The 22,328-nt window shown below is 49.7% G+C and overlaps 3 protein-coding genes across 3 annotated transcripts; 1 reads left to right on the top strand and 2 right to left on the bottom strand.

The window, feature by feature from the left end:
• Positions 1 to 284: 284 nt before the first annotated feature.
• LOC125949610 (WD repeat-containing protein 81) lies at positions 285 to 8,041 on the top strand. Its single transcript, XM_049676796.1, has 4 exons — positions 285 to 782; positions 1,133 to 6,741; positions 6,820 to 7,281; positions 7,499 to 8,041. The coding sequence occupies exons 1-4, from the start codon at positions 564 to 566 to the stop codon at positions 7,728 to 7,730; spliced, it is 6,522 nt and encodes a 2,173-aa protein (XP_049532753.1). The 5' UTR covers positions 285 to 563; the 3' UTR covers positions 7,731 to 8,041.
• Positions 8,042 to 16,800: 8,759 nt separating this feature from the next.
• LOC125959532 (cilia- and flagella-associated protein 97-like) lies at positions 16,801 to 17,730 on the bottom strand. The gene is made up of 3 exons (XM_049692357.1): positions 17,128 to 17,730; positions 16,956 to 17,036; positions 16,801 to 16,854 (listed from the first exon to the last, which is right to left on the bottom strand). The coding sequence occupies exons 1-3, from the start codon at positions 17,728 to 17,730 to the stop codon at positions 16,801 to 16,803; spliced, it is 738 nt and encodes a 245-aa protein (XP_049548314.1).
• A 947-nt stretch (positions 17,731 to 18,677) lies between these two features.
• Positions 18,678 to 20,098, bottom strand: LOC125949678 (general odorant-binding protein lush-like). The gene is made up of 5 exons (XM_049676942.1): positions 19,951 to 20,098; positions 19,795 to 19,870; positions 19,632 to 19,720; positions 19,439 to 19,553; positions 18,678 to 19,345 (listed from the first exon to the last, which is right to left on the bottom strand). Exons 1-5 carry the CDS (start codon positions 20,044 to 20,046, stop codon positions 19,257 to 19,259), a joined length of 465 nt encoding a protein of 154 aa, XP_049532899.1. The 5' UTR covers positions 20,047 to 20,098; the 3' UTR covers positions 18,678 to 19,256.
• Positions 20,099 to 22,328: the final 2,230 nt, after the last annotated feature.

The following is a 22,328-nucleotide window of genomic DNA, read 5'->3' as shown; positions in this document are numbered from 1 at the left end:
CTAATACTTTCTGCGATTTGCTCGTTGGGACGTTTTTAAAAAAGAAGAAAAGTGAAAATTGGTGGCGAGCAGAGAAATTTTAGTCGTGCCAACAACCAATTTATCCCGGACGCAAACCCAAGCAGAAAATGTTGCAGCACGAACGCAAGCACGCTTCAGATTGAATCCAGTTTTAATGTATAAACGGACCAGGAGTCGAAAATTCCACGGACCTTTCGACTCCCAAACCGCAGTAGTGTAAACGCACTGCACCGTTGTTTTGGTTGCTGGAAGTGGGGGTTTTTTACTATTTTGCCCAATTTCCTGAATTTTGTGATAAAACTAAAGGTGATAAGAGCCAATTCAAGGCCCAGGAAGCTAGATTCCATAGCCGCACTGGGGTAAACCCTCACCGAAGAAGAAGGAGAAGATGGATCAGCGAGTTATAGTGCAATTTTTAACTTTCCTGCGTTAATGTAGTTCGTGATCATCCGGTTGAGATAAGAAGTGCCGTGGTGTGGGGTCCTGCTAAGATCAATGTTGGGTGTCCTGGTGTGTCGCGTGATCGGTGGGAGGCACCTGCAATGATGGAGGCGTTTATGCATGAGTTTTCCATCCCCAAGCACCAGATCCGTGAAACCTGGCATCCGAATCGATGGGTGTTGCTGGTGCACAAATCGTGGTTGCGCGGCCTCACGCACGGCGGTCGCGTCCCGAAAGAGTTTCCTACGTACGGATTAGCGGACGCACTCGAGTGGCCTCCGGAGAACGAAACGGGGCCGTGGAGCAGGGTTTACGCCGCGGTAAGATCCACCATCCTCTTGACTCTCTCCTTTCTTTCATCTCGAAGTCTTTGGCATCATTTCGATTGACCTACACTGCATCCGGCGAGGCCAATACAATTTCACCTTTTCGATTCGATTTTCTTCTTCATTCAATGATTCACGATTATATTGAGCCGATAACGGAGCTGAACCGAAGAAAGCAGAGAGCAAAAAAGAGCAATTACGGTCGGATTTAATTAAAAGCACAGCGCCAAAAGAAACGGGATTTATGAAACTAATCGCATTTAAATTAATATTGAATTGATAACATACCTCGATTGTAAATCACTTTAATGTACGCTAATGTACTCAATCCCTTTTCGTTTTAGGTATATCCAAAGCAAAGTACGAAAGTAATTCCTCTACCACGAAGCAAGCATTTAACGGGTGCCACAGCAAACGATCCACTTACCTCCTACGGGACGGATGGTGGCACCGTGGAGGATCCGTTGCACTACTCGCAGCTACTGCAGTACGTGTCGTCAACGAATCACAAAAATGCCTGGAAGGCTGCGTACCGAAAGTATGCAGGCTCACGACCCGACGTCACCGCCATTCCTCCGGTGGCTAACGCCGTCAGCAGCGCGTTCAGCGAACAACAGCACCCACATCATCACCAATCCCTCAGTACAAAGAAAGGCCCCGGAACTGCGGCCGAACCAGTCAGCAATCCTCACATATCAGTAAACGCTGTAACCCTGCCGTATGACAGCGTCTTCCGGGAGGTACTGCACCGTACCTTTGGCTGCCCGATACTGCAGCAATACTCATTAAACGCACCGAAGGACCCCGATACGGGCATCACAAATCAAAACGCAAGTTGTGCACCAACGGTGGAAGGTGGATCAAACGCCAGTCCCGCAGCAGCTGCCGCCAATCTGTTTCCCGCGATAGCTACGATCGAAACCGGAACTGCGTTCTATATTATCTATGAACTCTATCTGACGAACAATCTGCTCGACTGCGTAACTTACAGTCCAGCGATCATCGAACGATCGTACAACAAACCGCTGTTCATCGTTTACCAGTTGCTGCAGATGATGCGTTCGTGTCACGATCGTGGCCTAAACGTGGGCGATATCTCGCTGAAGGACATCTACCTGACGGAGAATCTGTGGATCCGGGTGATGCCCAAACTGGAGGCCAATCTGCTCGAATACGACGAGGAGCTGTTACGGCAGCTCGGTGAGCTGCAGCTGATCCAGGAACGTACAGCAGTGGGCCAACAGCAGCAGCAGCAGCAACAACAGCAACAGTCCTTTCTCACTCCCAAACCATCCGCTGGGCTTGACCTGCGGTACACGCTGCGTGAGTACTGCGAAATGTGGTGCCATGGGCAGCTGTCAAACTTCGATTACCTGACGATTCTGAACCACATGACGGGTCGGAGGATTGGTTGCCCTGAGTTCCACCACATTATGCCCTGGGTTACCGATTTTTCATCCCGTTCCGGGCAAGCGTGGCGTGATCTGAAGCGATCCAAGTTTCGTCTCAACAAGGGAGACGCTCAGCTCGATCTCACATTCCAGGCGGCCACGGTTGGCATTGCAGCGGTACATACGGATCAGCAGGACGCGCCGGTAACGGTGCCCCATCATGTGTCGGATGTACTTTCGGAGATAACCTACTACGTGTACATGGCACGGCGAACGCCGAAGGCGACCCTCTGCAAACACGTTCGACCGATCTGGGTGCCGGCCGAATATCCGGCAACGATAGCACGGCTTTACGAATGGACACCGGATGAGTGCATACCGGAGTTTTTCTCCGATCCGTCCGTCTTTAAGAGCATCCACGAGGATCTACCGGATCTGGAAATACCGAGCTGGTCAAGCTGTCCGGAGGATTTCGTGGTAAAACACCGGGAACTGCTCGAGAGCCAATACGTTTCAGAACGGTTGCACCATTGGATCGATCTTACCTTTGGCTACAAGCTCACCGGTGGTGCCTCAATCCGCTCTAAGAACGTTTGCCTTTCGCTCGTCGATAAACACCAGAATCTCTGTCATCGCGGTGTGGTCCAATTGTTTGCGTGCCCGCATCCACCGCGCCAGTTCGTGACGGCGTGGAATAGCAAAACGCCACCGCGGTGGCACTTGCAGCAGGATAGCAATCGTCGCCTGACACGAAGCACCGAGGATCTCACTCGGACGATTGCCGGAAGCAATACCGGTGTACTAGCACCATCTGCCGTAGAATTCCGTTCGCACGGCGACGGATCACCAAGGCGGGAAGAACCCGGGTCCGCATACCGTCACTCGACACAAAACTTACCGTCGCAGTACCACGCTCTCAAGTCGGAATCCAGCTATCATATCAACGTACAGCCCAACTCTCCGGGAACGCTTTCCCTGCCGAAGGGCTACAATCCGATTGCGCAGCTTATTGCTGTGGAAAGCTTGGGAACCTTCCGGATGAAAGTGTTTCACGCAACGGAATCGTGCACTCCGGCCGGTGGGAAGCAACCGGACGAGTACGATCTGTGGTGCTCTCGGATGGATGCCCGTCCATCGGCAATCGGCACCGGTGGTAATGCGTTCGTGAATCGGATCTTCAGCGAAGCGTACGAACGCTCGTTCAAGGGACGAAGCGGTGAAGAGGTGCGATCTTCTGGAATGGGCTTCTCAGGCGATCCGCTACAAGCCCAGCTGCAACGCCAATCGCTCAAACAAGTGTTGCTCCATCAGCGCACCAAAGACCTCCAGGTACTCGGTTGTCTGATCGTGGAGATCTTTCTTGCACCGAAGCTGCTGCCGCTCGGGAGCTGTCTGCGACAGGAGTTCGACGAGCGTTTAGAGGCTGCAAAGCGACTTGTGATCGATGAACCAAAGGCACTACCCCTCTGTCTACTACCGATCGTACGGCAGTTGCTAGGTCTAGGAGATTCCAGTGCGATCGTAACGGATCGTGGGCTTCCACCAGCAACGCCGCATCAGTATCTGCAACCGCTGCTCGCAAATCTACTAATTCCATTTCCGAGCACATACGGTCGGCTTTACCGTACGATACGTGCTCTCGGTGCGTACGACGAGTGTGTCCAGCTGCTCGAGCTGCAAACGTTCTTCGAGTGTGATGGGAAAAACTGCTCCCGCTATGCATCTCTCGATCGAACCCGCATCGAGTATCGACGGCGGATCGCCGAGTGTAAGGTCAATGCGTGTGTTGCCCTTGCCGATCCCTTGCTAGCCCCCGGTGGCGAGCAGTTCTCGGTCGTGGAACTCATACTGCCGCACATTATCGAGCTGATCCGCCAGGACGATACCTCGATACCAGCTGCCTGGAATATGTTCGATTCGCTCGCTACGGCGCTGGGCGTACGAAAGACTCAGGAATACCTTCTCCAGCCGATTCTTGCCTTGTACGATTCGGACGAAGGCGATGGTTTCGGTGGACCGGGAGCTCGGCCCGGAGCAACTACCAAACCGATTGGTGGCGATGGCAGTGGCACCGACCCTACGACGATGCTGGGCATGCCAGGGTTTATCCCAGCTGGTGGAGGTGGATCGGCCAAGTTCACGCCACGCTATACCTCGTTCAAGTCGGAGAAATCGGTTAAGCTTTACCATCACAGCTTTCTGCTGAAGCTGATCGTACGGTTCGGATTGCGGTGCTTCCTTGATCACTTCATCGTGCCACTGGTCGAGGCGGTCGGTGGGTACCGGGACGGTGACTTTCAGCCCTGCTACCACGTTCACGAACCATCCGTGTGGTCCGGTGAATTTCGAAAGTCACGCTCCTACCGTAGCTTCAAACTGAATGCCGCCACCACCGTCGACCCCGTCTCGGAACATTCGAACGTTGACACGACCACGCTGGTATCGCCAAATTGTTCCGACAAAACGATTTCTCCTACGGTGGCTGGCAGAAGCTTCCCGCTCGATGACGATCCAGCGAGCGTTCAAGAAACCGGAAGTAGTAGTGGTGTCGGCGTTGGAGGTGCGGATGAAATGTTTAGCTTTGATGAGGATTCAACGTTGAAACGGCGGAGCACGATCGAGGATGATGAAGTAGCGGTAGAGCAGGCGATGCGTCGCATCATCGATGATGAACCGGAACTGGGAACGAGTTACGACCTGAAGCTGAACCTCTCGCAAGCAGAAGAAGCACTCGAAGAGAGCACGTTAACTGAATCTGCCGTCGCAAGTGGAAGCCAGGAGCTGAAATCTCCTACCATCCCGATACCGTCCTCGTTCCGGCGCAGCATTGAGTTCAATTCGATCGGTTGTGAGATCGGCTCAAAGAAGAGTCTCGATTCGGCCGAATTTCTCTCCAAGACACCTAGCGAGGTGACCGCCAAAGAACCCAAGGAATCTGGCCGGCCGACGCACACTTCCGAACTGAACCGATCGCGATCGGTAGATTCGAACCGGACGATCCGCTCGAACCGCATCTCGGAGATGAGCTCGGAGAGTATCGTGTGGCTATCGCACCGATTGGGGCCCGTGCTGACCGCACGCTACCTCTCGAGGAACCTGCTCAAGATGCTAACACTGTGCTACATCGGTGCGGAGAATTTGTTCCCGGGCGAAACGACTGGTGACGAGCGGAACCAATCACCGTCCCCGCTGACGGGTGGTGTCGAAGGATTGAATCACTTCTCCATCACCGACGGTGGTGTCGTGGGCGATGGTGCGGCACTGCGTGTCATCGATTGTCTAACGTCGATATCGGCCCTGTTCGGTGAGCACTTCATTCTTGCCCAGTACCTACCACATGCCGGTGAAGTGATCGCGCTGTGTCGTAAAAAGATCACCGTGACGCTCGAGGGCGGATTGATTAGTGCACTCCAGCTGCTTAAGTGTCTCGTACCGTACCTGAACGATTCGACCGTAATGGAGCAGTTGTCGGAAGTGTTCCTGCGCCAGATACTGCATCCGGCGGTGCGACTTCTCGAGTCGACCAAGTACACCATGCCCAATGGTTTCCTGGCACGATCGGTGCTGGCACGCAAGCTGATCGACACACTCTACGTCCTGTCGGTGCGAATCGGTCGCGAGATGACGCGGGAACACATCTGTGTGCCGGCCCTGCAACGATTCTTCTTAATCTTCGACAAAGCGTACGCGCATCCGGATAGTCTAGGCGCAACCACCACGGTCGATCCGCATAGTGGGATGACATCCCAAGGTGAGCTTCCCTTCGGTAGCTTCACACCACCGGGGGTCCTGTTGGGTGAGCATGCTCCCCCAAACACGGCCGGCGCTGATAGCAGCGGCGGACGGATGAAGGCGATGGAGGAGATCCGCGACGTATTCACTCCGAATCTGGCTTACTATAGCTTCATACCGTTCCTAAACTACCTCGGCCAGCAGGAGATGGCACGTTGTGTCCGCAATTTACCGCTCATCCTCAACCTATGCCACGAGCACGAACAGATGGACTACCGCCGCTCGTCCAAGGGAACGGGCCATTCATTCGATGCCCAACGTTCTGACGAAGAGGAGCAATCCCTGCAGCATCAGCAACAGTTGGATTCGCTCAACTGTTCAAATAGCTTTGGTTCGAACATTATCGGGAATCGCATCGAATCCGGACGTGATACCGACGGCTCGGCAGTACCGATGTCATCGTGGACGCAGCTCGAGCATAAGGATCTCCTAGGTCTGGTAACGTACAAGTTGGACAATGTGAACAGCTCGCGAAACTTGCGTGGCAACTGGCTCGCATACTGGGAGCATGAGATAGGCCGTTCGGAAAAGGACACGCGACTTAATCTGAAGCAGATCAAACTGCAGTCCTATACCGGGCACTCAAGCTCCATTAAGGCGCTGTTGGCACTGGACAATGAAAATAGCTTCATCTCCGCTTCCAAGGACAAAACTGTGAAGCTGTGGTCGTTGCGCAGCGAAGGCGATGGTTCCAAGGTGTCCTCCTGTCAATTCACGTACGCCAATCATCGGAAATCAGTCCATTCGTTGGCGTTCCTCGAAGCCTTGCGGTAAGTAACGAGAAGGAAAACTTAGTGAGGCAGCCATACTAAACCTGAACATTTCTCTCCCTTCCTCCCTACACACAGGCTTACCATCTCCTGTGATTCTGGCGTTCATCTGTGGGATCCATTCGTTGGTTCACAGATCGGCCAGCTGGATATGCCCCGACATGCGCCCGTTTCCGTGGTGAAAACGTTTCCCTCGCCGAACTGCTTGGTGCTGGCAGGGACACCCGATAGCTCGGTAAAGTTGATCGATGCCCGCACCTTTAGCTACTGCCACGAATGGAAGGTTGCACTGGCACCACTCGGTACGGTGCGTACCATAGCGGTAGCACCGAGTGCTAACTGGATTGCCGTTGGGCTTAACTCTGGTCACATAGGAGTGCTGGACGCACGAACTGGTGGTATCATAGCCACGTGGCGTGCCAATGACAATGATCTACTGCAGCTGCTCGCTCCGAACGATGCCCAGCTGGTTAGCTCCAGTCTGGATCAACTGATCGGTGTGTGGAACCCGAGCAGCGGACACTTGCAGTATCATATGCGGTACGTATGCGGCGTTGCAAATTGTAGGATACTATACTATTCGTTTGGCCACGGCCAATCAGCTTCCTATCACTTACTTGGGAATTATTAGTCTTCGGGTGAAACAAGTTTGATCAATGTACACTTCGATTGAAACTCTAGTTGTGACCGAATATGGCCAACTTGTTAATTTCGTAATAAAAAAAAATGTAACAAAAAGGCATTCTCTTCTTCACAGGACACGTCCAGAGCCGGTACACTGCATGGCGAACAGCGGGCCTGAGTTGATAGTCGGTACACCGACCAATCGCATCGGCGTCTATGCCTCGATACTGCCAGACGCCCCGTACTCGTACACGAAGCTGCGCTCCGAAACGTTCCGCGGTGTGCTGACAAGCTTTGCGCTGCTACCACTGAACCGAATGATGCTGGTCGGTGGTGACAACGGTACCGTTACCCTGCTCTGTTAATGTTGTCCTGCTACGGTTCAGTTACTGCTGCACCTACCTACACTCCAACGCCGCTCAACTTATCATTCCTTTATCCAAAGTCGGGCAAACATTCCAAAAATATAAAAGAAGAATATCGTGATGGACCGCCCATAAAGGGCTATCGTAGCAGTAGATCGTGAATCACGAAATAGCTCCTATATTTGTAGTGATATTATACTTGAAGAAAGTAAACCCCCAATGATCTTGTTTTTTTTTTGTCTGCGAGTGTGTACTCCGGTGTGTGCGTGATAGAAGAAATGCGTTTGAAATAAAGCAAATGACTTTCTAGATTCGTGTTTTTGTGAAATTGTCAGCTATCATTTGGTTAGCACTGTTACCTATGTGCCGCCCGCTTCCATGTAGCTGCCATGAAATCAGCGAAAGAAAGTATCTAGAAAGGTTGATGATGAAAATATGATGTTCTCAAATGTATTTGCAGCACGATTTTACTGCATCGTAGTTTACCTGATAACAGCACTACCCTTGCTGCGCCGGATCGCAATTTGAATCGCCTTCTCCGACACACAAATTGATGCTCCGTCGACCGACACATAATGCTATCGACACATAATGCTACACTTAGAAAGGGCCAGCAGTGATGTCTGTTCTGTAGTTGAGCATTAACTTCATCCGCAACATAAGCTTTGGCTAATAGTGTTTCTTCAGCATGCACGGAATAGTTCAGTCTATTCTTGTGTCTTATACAGTGTACGTAGTATGTGCCGAAAATTCTACAAAAGAGCCAGTTACTGGCGCGGATTGCATCAATTTACAAAAGTTCGGCCTTGTTTATGTATGTTTCGTTGTCAGACTTCAACTATACTTTAACGTTAGTGGAAAAAAAAGTGCTATGATCGGATAGTTTGGTTTCCAAAACGAATGGCGCGGTCTAAGAACTACTCGAATGATGATACGGCCATTAAAGTGAAGCACAAAGACGAGCACGACGAAATGCAGTGCAATTGAGTATCAATTGGAGATTTGGACACTAACGGATTACCTAATAGAGAAAAAAAAATCGCAAAATCGCACCCGTTGTTTACCTATTTTATGATACTATACAAACATTGTTTACCTATTTTATGATACTATACAAGAGTGTATAGTCTTGGAATACGAGTAGTTGCGTACAGCTTGCGTGCGGTATTTGTAACAGGCGACAACAGCGATGGCGCACATCGGCGCGATTGCGCGGAATTTTTCGAAACTCGTCGAAAATGTTGATTGCAACGCATCATACCAGGGTGGCAAGTACATTGACGGCCAAAACGGGCAGCAAACTATCGCATACAATCCAACAACGGTCTTCCCCTTCATGATATGTTATGGATGTCCCAAAAATCTTGCGTCTGCGTTTCCATGGTGGAATCACGTTATATTCTTCGTTTTTTAAATATTTGAAAAAAATGTCGCTTAAAATCTATTTATATTTGCAATAAATATTATCCCCAAAAAAGATAAAAATACATTCCCTTCTTCAACACATTACCAACAGGCTTTGATGTAATATATGAATGTTGGTATCATTCAGCGGTTCCTACGAACAGCATTTTCTAATCTCCGGTATGGTACGAATAGAGCGTGACAGTAGCCGTAGCGAGCAGCCCCCGAAATAGTGATCACCGATGGTCGTAAAGCCGCATGCTAACGGTGCTGCGGCCCGTACCATGTGCGGAAGAAAAAATCACATGTTTTCCCACCCCCAAATCCCCAATGCCAGCAGCTGATCGTCCTCCACCAACTAACACCACGGGCGCATCATCTCAAATCTTCAATCTCATCGGCAGCAGCCTGCCGTCTGCTGACGTCACTGACGTGGTGTAGATATAAGTGTGTGCGTCTGGCAACCGGCCGGTGGATCAATCGAAGGCCTGCCACATGGCAAAGGGTTGAAGATGCTACCTGTGACCGCGCATGCACTCTTGGTAGAGCCGTGTTGCTAACTCTCTCTCTCAAAATTTTCAATTTATTTTTCTTTTTTTATGTTTTCCATTCCGCAAGGACACAGCCGACGACCACGCGACGGCCGTTGGGTTCTGGGCGTTTGGCATTGTCCTTAGAAAGCCGAATAGATAGGAAACGATTTCTGGAAAAATATAGAAAATCTGTTAGTTGATCTCTGTAATTCTGCGAATTGCAACACATTAAGACTATTTAAAATAGTATGCAAAATGGTAAAGAAATCATTTCAGGTGCATGGAGGCTGATGTGGTCGCAAAATAGATGCCCCAGCAGGTCGTCGTCACTTATGTGTTGCGGAAGCTCTCTCTCGCAATCGGGATGCCACCTCGCGACCCGAGGCGGCGGGTTCAACGAAACGAACCCTAAAACCGTACCGGTTTGGCTGAATTCAATCCTGCGTGTCTGGTTCTGGTGCCGAGATCACCAACAAACGCGTCACACACCACACACACACCACACCACACCACCACAGTCGCGTCGACGAATGTCGATGTACGATGTTGATTCTCGGTCTTGGAAGGATGTGTTAAGATAATGTAGCTCCTCTGCTCCTTCCAGAGTTGCTGCAGTGTTTCGTGATTTTCATAAATTTGTTTTCACATAAAAGGATCGAAAGATACATTAAACCACAAAAAATATTCCGCTCCCTTAGAGCGGTTTACTGGCAACATTAAACCGAAAATGATGATCGATGAGCCCGTTTGTCAGCAAATGATTTATCAAGAAGCAATAGCATTATTTTCAGAAGCAGGAACACGGATAATAATAGTTTTAGCATAATATGGCACCATTTTAATCAAGAAACTTTCCTTCATTCTAGATTTCATAAACCAAAGTTTAGCCAAACATTTCCAAGAGTAGTGAATTATTCAATTTAAAAACGAGCGTTAACTGAAAAGCAAAAACCACCATCTCCAACCCAGAGCGCTCTAGGGATGTCGGCCGCTACCGGAACACCGCTTCTAAGCAACGGCCACGATGGCAGCCAATGGGTTACCAACGCGAGCGTCTGGTGGCCGGGTAGATTCTGATTAAGTTCAATTCAAACCAGCTTCGGTTATTCTTTTTTTGGTTTTTACTTCGACGTCCTACGGGCTTAGCCGCTGCCAAGACCGCCGCCACGACCCAACCGTCGCTCGAATATTAGACACAACTTCTAACGCCGGCGAGGATGCTGTAAATCCGTCATCGTCGTCGACATCGGTATCACGCGCGGAGTTAATCCCGGCCAAATCCAGCTTGGTTCGTGTGCTGGGTGTCGTCGTTTCTAACGTCTAGTTGGGGGCGGGTTAGTCGACACACGATCCGACCATCTAATGCAGTGAACAGCATTGCAGGCGACCGAGGAGGCTGCGCATCTGTTCGGTTTCTAGCGGTACCACCTAACGGTGACGACGACGACGACGACGACGACGACGACGACGACGGGGCGATGCTCGTCCGAGATGATGATGCTGGGGCGGCTATCGCGCATCGATCGGCGGCGGGACAGACTAGACACGAAACCCACACCAACAACGACCGAGCGGGCGAACGAACGAACGAACGAACGAACGAACGAACGGGCGCAGCATGAATCGCGTCGGATTTCTAAGCACCTTCTAAGCAACGGGAACCACCTTCACCACACTGCTGCGAACCTGGCCACGAATTTAGCGAGAAGGTGAGTGCGAAAGATGGGGAAAAATTGCAAGAAGAAGAGCAGCAGCAGCAGCAGCATCATGAGCATCATGAGCATCTCAATAGTGCGCTGGAAGTCATTCATCTCTCTAGCGTGGCTCTGGATGCTGGATGCTCTCGTCGCACTTATTATGATGCTCGGGACCCACATACATGATGGCGGCAGCGATGGCGATGCTTAGCCATTTTGCACAAAGTGTTCAATCGATTATCTTCTTATCATTCGCTAAATAAATATACGATGCATTCGGCCATTGCACGTATTAATGCTAGATATGTGATAATCCTTGGAAAGAGAAGTAAATGATCTTATAAAATCAATCAGTCGTCAAAAATAGTCGCCATTCGTCTCGTCTCTGCCAGTGACACTGGCCGGAGGGGGGGATGGCCACCATGATAATGATAATGATGATGGCGATGATTATGGTGATGCGTGAGACCGCGAGCATCTCGGTCCAGTGAATGAGATAAAACTTTTGCCAGGTTCCTATGCACGCTAGGAGGCAGACAACAGCCCCTTGGTAAGCGGCAAGATGACGCTAGCCCAGCATCATGGGAAGTCGAAATCCCCTACTCTGCTCTACTGTGCTCTAGCATAATACATGGGTGTGCGCTCGTGCGCGCGACTGTGTGTGTGTGTGTGTGTATGTGTGTGAGTATGTATGCTGCGCCATGCTGCGACGGGAATCAGAGCGCGAAGGCGAACCCCTTCCGTTTGGGTGAGATCATGAGGGGGAATCGCTAGGTACCCGATGATGCTGACTGTAGGGCTATGTGCTGGCAAGGCGCGTTGCAGATAGCATTACAATGTAACAACATGCCGGGGTGCGGTTCAGGTGCTGATAGCGCTACTAGGGCCCTGTTTTGCTCTTCCCAACAGCGAGCGCATCGATTCCATGTTGGAAGTTGCCTCTCTAACGTTTGTGGAAGAAACTCCCTTTTCTATTTGACCATATAACCGACCGATCAAACCAAACCACTTCGCAGCAGCATCCAGCAGGCGATGGTGGGCCGCCATTATGGTGCCTGCACCGGCCACGAGGTGCCGGCCATACCATCTGTAATTGCATAAAAATGTAGAAAGAGCGCATGTTTGCTCGCAAGCGAAACCGATCGATCCAAACGCGCGCGAGTCGTGGGGCATCGCCATTAGAGGAAGAAGGGGGGGTGCGGCGTGGCACTACGGACATTGGTCAGTAGCAGCGAGGAGGAGAGAGGGGGCGCATAGAACCGTCAATCTCACCGGGCTTGCCGGGTGAGCGACGCCATCATTCGGTAGTGCCGATGGCGTGAGCCGGGGCCCAGCTGCCCGTGGAGCTAGACCCGGGGAGCTGGCCAACCGGCCCGCGAGGTCTTTCGCTATATAACGTGATGGGAGAGGGCAACGACCCGGGGGCCGCCAAAGTGGGGCACGGCAAGCGGCCGCGGTACGCGTGGGTTGTCGAAGAAGTGATTTTGCGTTGAATCTGCAGCGGAATTTGCATTTTTCGTTTTTGGGGAAAATCGATTCATTGACGAAGGATTCTGACGCTTATTCCTCGTGTCCGTGCTCGGAGGAAGTTGTGCAAAACTATGTACTTTGGCACCTTCGAGGTCCAAGCAAACAACCTGCGGGCGAATAGCAAGCTATTGCGACAACCCAATGCGGCCCCCAAAAGCTTTCCGTTTTCACCGAGCACACACAATCCGCAGTGTAGCAAGCAATAGCGAAGCGCAGCGAAGAGACTAAAAGTGTACCTCCGTGGCCGCATGCTGGCCTGGTCGAAGCGGCGCTTACTATTTGACAATTACACAAACCCCCGTATCGCACTACTCACGCAAAGCATACTAGAGGACCGCCCCCCCCCACAGGTCGCACTAAGAATGCTGCTGCGACTATCTTCGGCCAGCGCCCGTTTGTAGCCAACACCTTCCATCGTGACGCCAAGATATGGGCGCTGGGTAGCGCTGGTTGGATTAAAAAATGAAAACCATCCGCGCGCACGTTGCTCCACGTCTGGCGTCTTAAGCGAGACGGTGGCAGGGTTGGCGCGGAAGTAGTCCCCCTGAGAGTAGCAACAGCAGCCCGTTCATTCGCCCGGGGGGGCACGGTTGATGGAGCTTTCTGTTGCCTTTCGGTTGACTTTCTCCATCAGCGAATGCGGTTGACAATGTGACGTTGGTTGGACTACTAGCGACTGTGACTAGCCCTGTAGCTGTGCGTGTGTGTGTGGCGGTTTGGAGGGAAGGGGGCCGCACTGCGTTTTGTCACTCGATTTCAGCCTCCAGCGGTACCTTGGCGCCTGTTATCTTTGGGGACACTTTTCTCTCTTCTTTTAGGCCCATTATGCGACCACAAGTAAACGACACCGATTTGGTGGAGTACCGTAGTGTCACGTGGGTAGTATTCACCGATCAGCAGTTCCCCCGCCCGGTGTGTGAGTATCGTAACGGGTCGACAACCGGGTTCATCATAAGCATACTAACAGTGGACGGGTTTCCGCCCGATCATAAATTCGCAGCTAGCGCAGGAACCAAAACTTCCTCTTCGCAACGACGACAACGCTATGTTACAAGTGAAGATCGTTGTTAAGACGAGTTGTGCTGGGGTTAAATCGATGGAACCATGGGTAGGAGAGAGAGCCCGAGCCGGTCGATGTTGGTTTATAGCTGTACCGTCAACAAAACGTTACGGCAACCAGGGGTACATATCTAGCGCGGTTGTTCCAGCTTCAGCTATTAACGCGCTCCACCATCTTCGCCAAACACACATCCAAATGGTGCGTGTGTTCCTCATTCATCATTGCGCAATTGTGATGGCCGTCCTACGGCCTAAGGCCAGATGATGTCACAGTACACTTCCATTTTACATCGACATCGCAGCACAGCAATCGAACCGAGTTCGTTCGAAAGAAGCGTTAGCGAATAAACTTCAATAAAGCGCAATTGAATGCTAGAGTTCATTCTCTTACGCTCATTGGATGGGTATTTTAAAACGGAATTACAAAAACATATCTGATAACAGCATACTTTTACTTTAAACTCCCAATTTTATGTCTTAGCAAACAAGTTTATTGTGGTGTTACTAAAACAATAGCCACATCGGAGTGTAATTGTCAATCAACGACGATCGCGACACACACAAAATCGTCTTGCACTGTACGAAGGGGGGCACCCCAGTGGGGGTTTCTATCCACCTCCGTCAGCAGCCCGGATGATGCATCCCTAGTACAATATTGCGGCCCGTACCTGACCCTCGTTTTTTTTTTTTTTTTTTTTTGATATATTACGGGCGGGGATCGTTTATTGACTCGTTTTGTTAACAAAACTTCTGTCGACGAAATCGATGTTGGGGGTCCCTATCGTGACGTACTCATTGATAGCAGACGCGCGATGCGGTGCGTCATCGTCGTTGTCGTCGTCGTCGTCGTCTCTGGGTTCCTTGAACCTCGGTCAGGGTCATCGAACCCGCGACGGCGCGCGACACAAGTCCACAACCTTATTCATGTACATTTCCTAGGCGGGCAGCGGACGCAGCAGCTAGCACGTAGTAAAACGCAGCTCGTCGTTCACCTCCTGCAACAGCTGCGACCTGGGTCGACCGTTCGGCACTTTTACTAACAAATTTCGTCCCCCATGGGCCGCGCGGGTGTACGGTCCTGGGGGCCACTAGAAGGCGCTCCGGGATCGGTCGAAAAGTAGGTCATGTAGTGTGTGGCCAGAGGATCCTCCCGAGCAGATCCTGCAGCGATCGCGTGCGGCCATTCGAACGCCTTCCTTTGCTTCCATTGAACTTGGCTCGTGTCCCTGTGCGCGGTTGCGCCGGCCCTGGCGGTTGGCCTCGCTCTCGATTTTCACTTTTCGGTTGCCGAGGTTGAGGCGAGTGCGGAAAGTGGGTCACCACCGTCAGAGCGCCACAATCGCAACGCGAGTCTCGCGTACGCGAACAACACGAGTCGGCAGTGCCATGCTTCACGCTGCCACCTCAACGCATGGATGGAAAGCATCGAACGCAACTGCGATTTGCTTGGGGTGACGTCACTCGTGCAGGTTCGTCGTTGTCGTCGCCGTTCAACCAACAAAGCTCTGTTTACGGTCAAAATATTTGATTGAAAATTATCGCAGTAGAACTTTTATTTTAAATGATGATTAAAATGCATCTCTCAAACATAGTTGCGGTACGATGAAACATTAAAAATAAAAAAATACATATACAATTCTTATGCAAATGTTCATCAAAATCGACAGCAGAAAGATTCGCTCAATGAGCATGTGCGTCGCTAATGTTTTTGAGAAAAGTAAATTTTGCGAGGTTCAACAATAAAAGCAACGGTGATAGGATGTTGGATACATACTGGTGGCACTAGTGCGGGGAGGATAGTAGTCCGAACAATTACTTTCAGTGCGACAGTTTGTCTTTAGCGCCCCAACTCTCGTTCTACGCATGGTAGGAGTTGTAGCGACTTTAACGCAGATGTATGCAGAAGAAAAAGGGAAACAGGCGAGGCAATTCGGAAAAGCCTGTTTATTTTAAAGCCGCTGGACGGTCAGAGATCAAGTAGCCACTCAAAGAACCTCCAAGTGCTCTGCATGGTTTCGAGTATCAGCAAAAAATCACCCTTTAGATTGTGTTGGAAAGACGCCCGATGCGAAGTTTATTGTTTGTTACCAACGCTGGCCTGAATGGGGACACCAGACAGATAATGGAGATTGCAAAGTCTTTCGACAGCAACATTTCGTGGATGTTTAACAATGTAGACGCTCACGTTTATCAATTCATTGTTGGCAGATTGTTCTACGATAGACAGTACTATGGCTTTTTAGACAAAATGGCGAACCACAGCGGTAACGCTGAGCTAGTCCATCAATTTTTCGCACAGTTTGCTATCGTGAGTAGTTTTAAAGGTACCGATATCCACAAATTATGGCGCTATTTAGATGATGTACGCAATCATTTGTTGAAGCAACAGATGGGACACTTACAATAATTCACAGATTCTCAATATATTCATGGAGATTGTAAGAAGGGTTCTTGTATATAGCACATCGCTTAATTCTATTTTTAATAGTTTCTTTATCTTTGCTTAACTACCAATCAAGAATCCAAGAGTGCAGATCATAATATTGAGATAGAAGGAACATCCACAACAGTAGCAGCACTACATAGAAAAATCCTATTTATGAGTCAGTCTTTAGGGTGCACATTGAATGTGTGTATAATCTGACAGAAAAGCAGAAAGTAAGGCTTAGGGAACATAACCCCGAATACACAAAACACGGAACGCATCGTATTATCAATGGAAATTTGGGGATTCGAAATACACGGCAAATACAAAAAACACATTATAGAAAAGAAAAAGATCTTGAACGTTATCCTGTCATCAGCTAGGGCTGTTCACAATGGCGCAAGGGTCGACTCGTTTCACATTCAGCTCGTCGTCCGCTTCGGTAGGCCAATGGATGTGACTTTCTTCAGCAAAATCTACGGAAGGCATGTAAAATAATTATCGGATTGTTGGCACATCAAGATGCTCGCTGTCGAAGCGACGAATCCATATTCTTTCGCATTTTTTTACCACTTACCTCATTGTCGCTGGCAATCCTTTTCTGCAGTTTTTGGCGATTAAGAGCGGCACTGGTAACACGCGACACAACCGTTGAACTCTTGAGGAAGGGATGCACAAAGAAATAGTAGCAAAGTGGAAAATTAGCAAATAAATGTATCTGCTTCTACTACCGTAAGCCCTACACTCACATTTCGTTTGGCAACCGTCTGTGGTCTAATGCTGAGCGTCTGTAGCGTTGGCTTCGTGGACAGTATTCGGCGAAGCAGTATCTGGTTGGTCCGCTCGATCTGCCGCACTCGCTCACGGCTGAAGGATATGTTGTGCTGTTGCTGTTGCTGCTGGTTGAACGTCTTTCTACCGCCGGTACCAGCTCGTCGTAGGTGTGGTCCGTCGTGGGACGAAAGACGGAACGTTTGCAGCTCGTCCGTTATGAAATCAATATGCAGCAGATGGCTTCCGGTATCGAAGTCCTCCGGTTGACACTGCGATACCGCGATTTGAGTGTCCTGTACCTGCCCGTTCTGCTCGTCCTGTTCGTCAGGCTCCTCCTCTTCTTCTTCATCGTGAAAATCGGACTCGGAGTAGTGGTCCTGCTCGGTGTAAGACGACGGTTCCTCTTCGGTTGCACCTGGATCTGGATCTGCTATCACCTTATACTGCTGGTGTGTTGGAGGTTCTTCGTTCACTGAACGTTTTTCACTGATTTCCTGCGGATCATGGGATGACCAGCGGCCACCTGAACCGACCCACGTTTCCGGTGTGCTTATCCGACGAAAACTGTCTTCGCTCATCCTTGCTCCTAGGACGTGCAACCCAAAAAAAAACTTGGCGCTTCTTGAAAATCAGGAGCGCCAACAACACCGTACGGTTTGTGCGAGCTAGCCCACTTCGATTCGTGTGATTGGGTTCAAGGAAAATTGAACATCGAGCGCCGTACCCGCATTGTTACCATTTTCCGTCACCATGGGAACCCCAGGGTGTACCGCGTTGCTTTTGGAAATGTTTGACCGAACGTACGATGACGTTGGCTGCCTTCAATGTCACTTTCGCCCTTCGAGGAACCCCGAAATAGAAAGTTGAGTCAGCAGAGACTCACCCAAGGCATAGCTTTCGGATCAAGGCCGTAAAAAATATAAAAATGAAGTAGGTTCAACATATAGATTAAATTTTCCTATCCTTATACTACTTTTAAAAAAATATTAAGAAATAAATTATATTTCCGAAACCAAGGATCATGACTATACCGTTCCAGGCGATCAGTGTGCTGCGTCTCGATCGACAACGAACAACGCACATCGTGGCGTGCGTCAGAGAGGAATAATCGGCGATCGAGTAACGGGCTGCCAAGCGAAGAAGGGGTCGCCCGAACCGAGCATACGAATGATCATCGACATCGTGGTTACTTGAGTCGATACGCTTGAGTGACTTTCCAGTTCCCGCAGAAAGGCAAAAAGTAACAAGACAGAAGGAAGCGGTCTCGAGCAGCAGCAGCAGCAGCAGCAGCAGCAGCAGCAGCAGCAAGCGCAGGGAGCTCGACTGGACGATCGTTGTTCGACGCGATCAACCTGCGCGGTGCGCGTGAAACGAGCGTGGTGATGTGAAACAAGACACCAAACACAGATCAAGTAGCAGGGTTTCATACACAAACCGGCTTAACGGAGGTAACCATGAAAGCTGGTTTTCCATCGTCCAACCAGACCGATCCAACCATCCCACCCGCCGACAACCAAGCGTGCTCTCGAGCGTGTCAAGCCACAACATGCGGGTAAAGGCCATGTGTATGGGCTGGCTGTTTGTGGAAGCCCAACCCACACCATCACAGCGCATGGTAATTCAATTTCACGGTTCAATGAGCACGCGGGATGAGCACGAGCAGTGAACCATGGTGCGCAGGAGGACGCGCGCGCGCAGCATCGCATCTTCGGATCCCACGCGACCGCACTCATCTCATATGCGGGTCCAGACATTCGTCGTTGTTTATTGCACTTCTCTCACTTCCTCACGAAGCATGCACCCGGCATCTAACGTTGTCCCATCACCCAATGCACCACCACCACGGCAGCCATGAGGGTGCTTTCATGGTTGGTCGTTGCTGCTGCGCTGGCTGCTAAACTATTAATTAGCTAATTTAGAGCTAAAGGGTCCAACCATCAGTGTGCGTGCGTTACGAAGCAATTCCCCTAGCATAGTCATGCTCGGAGAAGCACCTATGTGTTTACTGCGGGTCGTTGTTGTTGCTGCTGCTGACGGTGCTGTAAGCCTGTTGCTTGATCGTTGTGTTAGCCGATAGACTGCACCGTAGTAGATGGGGGATCGATCAAGGGAAGAGAAATACATCTCGATCGTAGTCGGCGAGACACTTGGTCGAGTAGAACGTTTTATCGCAAGGGTCCGTGTACTTGCCCTCTGGTGCCGTTGAGAGGAAATAACACGACAAACACGATATTAATGCCTCGGTGCGGTTAACTATAAAATCATGATCGCGCCCGAGATACTAACGCGTTTCCCGGCATGCATGGATCGCTTCCTTTGCCTTGTCTCTCATGTCCGGTGGCAGCATGGCGTCCATCTGGGCGAGCGTTTTTTGTATGTTGATGTCACCTTTTTTCGTTATCTTCGAGATGCGAGAGAAAGCTTGATATTCGAGTGTTCAAGTGAAAAGGCGAAAGCCGAAATGATGCGTGCGTCTTACCGTCCCGGCCATCTTGGCAATGCACATCGTGTAGCACTTCAGCTCGCGATCCTCCTCGAAGATACCCTTCCGAAGGTTGTCCAGCATCTCTGCAAAAAAAGATCGAAACGCATGCGTGCGTTTGATGAATGATCTCTCATCCGGGATGGTACGACAAACTTGCCTGTCTCTATTTTGAACTTGGGTGCACAAGCCGACCTCATCATGTCCATCGAGTTGATCAGCTGCTTACGGGTCATCTGGAGAGAGCGGATTGAAAACGATATTAGGCAAGCCTTGACAAGGGCCGACCGCATACACTACTCGGATACAACCCTACCCCACACTGAACGAGATAAGATGGACTCCAGAGAAGGATCACTCCAAGCACCAGCAGGGTACTGGCGCTGCGTTTACTACACCTATACGCCAGCATAGTTTAGGTCGGACGCGACTCCGTTTCGCTGCACATGGTGCTGCACCGATACTGCGTTTGAATCCGCGATTACGACAGCCCTACCACCGACGGATTGTATTTATCGGTCGGACGGACGAGAACTGGACGATAGATAGTCTAGTGCAAAGGTAGTAATTACCAAGCGTTACTTACAACCATCATGTGGCAATCGAGCTTTGATAGGTAATTATCGCCTTTGCGGTTGAAGAGGGAAGTTGAAATTCATTTCCTTCCCGCTGGAAAAAAGTGATGTGTTGAAAGAATCGTTCGTCACCGCTAATGGTGGCTTATTGGAAACTGTTCCTATAGACGTTTCGATAAATTGCGTACCCTCTTTCTCCTTTATTTATCTCCGTAGCATAAGTGTGCGATGTGTGTGATGTTGCAGTAATTGTAACCTTTGTGGTAGCGTTTAGTTAGTTTTTGCAAGACAATTTGTGTAACTCTGCGTTTCTTCGAATTCGCCTGTAAGTCTCTTTAAAAAAAACTGAAATGCAATATTTACAATATACGTTTGCAGCGGAAATAAAAAAGGAGTAATAAAATGCGTATATTTTAGTTTATTTGTAATCAAAATACAATACTGTTCTTCCATCGCGTATAAGAACAGCTCGTTGTCATGGCAACGCTGTAAAACGCGCGTGGCTGTTTCCGCGACCCGCCTCCTTTTAGTATACCAGCCGGGTAACGCGCGTTCGATCACTTCCATGCAACAACAACCCCAAAAACCAACAACAACAAAATGAAAACACGAGAACAAAGAAGAAGAAAGAGTCTCCAGTTACCATGGCAACCGATCGGAGGGAGGTAGTGCTACCGCTACGATTGCATGCGCTCTTAGTAAAATAGAGGGAAGCAAAAACTCTCTGGTTTTGTGGGGGTCCCCCCACCCCCTGGATGCGCGACGGAAATAAGGAGAGATTCACCGCAGACCGCGATATCGATGTGATGGATATCGGGCATGTGATGGTTACGGCTGCCCTTCCCTTTCCCCTAGTGCACGTGGTCACACGCACGCTAATTTCGCGTGGTCACACGCACGCTTTTTTGGGGAAGCGTCGTCGTCCACACGGTGCACAATTTGAACGAGGAGCGCAGCATTCGCGCAGCAGGAAGCGCTTGCACGGACCGAACATGTGGAGAACCGCCACACCACGAACACGTGACGATCGCTTTGTATGCGGGCGAAACTTCGCGCCAGTGTGCGCTCAGCGATCGTCGAATGATAAATTTAATGTAACTATATAGGACTGTAGTTTAAAAGTACATCAAAGTCTAGAACTCTTTTCAATTAGCAGAGTTTTCTTCAAGAGCTGTAATCTGTTTCCATCGGAAAGAAGGATATTTATTGCGTTTTTTTAACATACATAAGGACGTACGTTTAATATTTATTGCGTTAATGAATTGCAAATAATTTCACCAATGTTTATGGGATTTGTTTAATCAAAAATTGTTATTCATGTATGAAAAATATAAAAATTCAAATTCAAAGATATGACATTTTCACCATACACAAGGTGTACAAATAGAAAACCGCCGTTTTTTCTCAGAATTTGAGGCTATATTGTAAAACAAATCCTTACAAACTCATTCTTAAAAGTAATTGCCATAGTTAGCCACAACTTTTTCTCACAATTTGGGCAGCTTTTGAATTCCTCGTCGGAAAAATTGATCATCTTACGACGCGATCCATGCATCGATCCATCTTTTGGTGTCCTCGAAAGAACGGAAGCGCTGCTCGGCCAGGTCATGCGTTATCGATCGGAATAAATAATAGTCTAACGGAGCAATGCCTGGAGAGTATAGCGGGAGGGGTAGTATATGCCATTTTAATGCTTCCAGGTATTTTTTCACGACCTCCGCCGCCGACGCAGTTCGATGTTCCTCGGCTTGAACTCGTGCGGCACCCAGTATCCCAGTATCTTCTTCCAAAAAAGTGTTCAATTCGGCATTTTCGATCCTTTTCACCGCTGCGGGACACTCCTTGTCTGGCACGTCATAATCGCCGTTTTTGAACTTGCAAAACCACTCCCGACATATTCTTTCACTAATGGAGGCTTCACCATAAACTTTTACTATCTTTCGATGCGCTTTAGCTGCATTTTTTTAGCATGAAACGCAAAAAGCAACACTTCGCACAAATGGCACTTATTCGGCTCAAATTTCGCCATGTCCGCACATGAATAACTTAAAGCAGAGTGAAAATAAACAAACGAGATTTTGGGGAGTTGTTGACATATGCGCCAACTGTAATTACCAGG

Source organism: Anopheles darlingi, chromosome 2, assembly GCF_943734745.1.
Source record: "Anopheles darlingi chromosome 2, idAnoDarlMG_H_01, whole genome shotgun sequence".
NCBI lineage: Eukaryota > Metazoa > Arthropoda > Insecta > Diptera > Culicidae > Anopheles > Anopheles darlingi.
Note: the sequence above shows the minus strand (reverse complement) of the source record. Positions and strands in the feature narration are given on the sequence as shown.

Bases quoted from the DNA above. Each gene is read 5' to 3' on its own strand.
- LOC125949678 (XM_049676942.1), bottom strand. From the start codon at position 20,046: ATGCTGGCGTATAGGTGTAGTAAACGCAGCGCCAGTACCCTGCTGGTG. The intron at 19,721-19,794 runs GCAAGTTTGTCG...CTTTTTTTGCAG, and splicing joins CAAGTTCAAAATAGAGACAG to AGATGCTGGACAACCTTCGG. The intron at 19,554-19,631 runs GTAAGACGCACG...CGCATCTCGAAG, and splicing joins TTGCCAAGATGGCCGGGACG to ATAACGAAAAAAGGTGACAT.
- LOC125959532 (XM_049692357.1), bottom strand. From the start codon at position 17,730: ATGAGCGAAGACAGTTTTCGTCGGATAAGCACACCGGAAACGTGGGTC. The intron at 17,037-17,127 runs GTGAGTGTAGGG...CCCTTCCTCAAG, and splicing joins AGACGGTTGCCAAACGAAAT to AGTTCAACGGTTGTGTCGCG. The intron at 16,855-16,955 runs GTAAGTGGTAAA...TGCCTTCCGTAG, and splicing joins GGATTGCCAGCGACAATGAG to ATTTTGCTGAAGAAAGTCAC.
- LOC125949610 (XM_049676796.1), top strand. From the start codon at position 564: ATGATGGAGGCGTTTATGCATGAGTTTTCCATCCCCAAGCACCAGATC. The intron at 783-1,132 runs GTAAGATCCACC...TTTTCGTTTTAG, and splicing joins GGAGCAGGGTTTACGCCGCG to GTATATCCAAAGCAAAGTAC. The intron at 6,742-6,819 runs GTAAGTAACGAG...CCCTACACACAG, and splicing joins GCGTTCCTCGAAGCCTTGCG to GCTTACCATCTCCTGTGATT.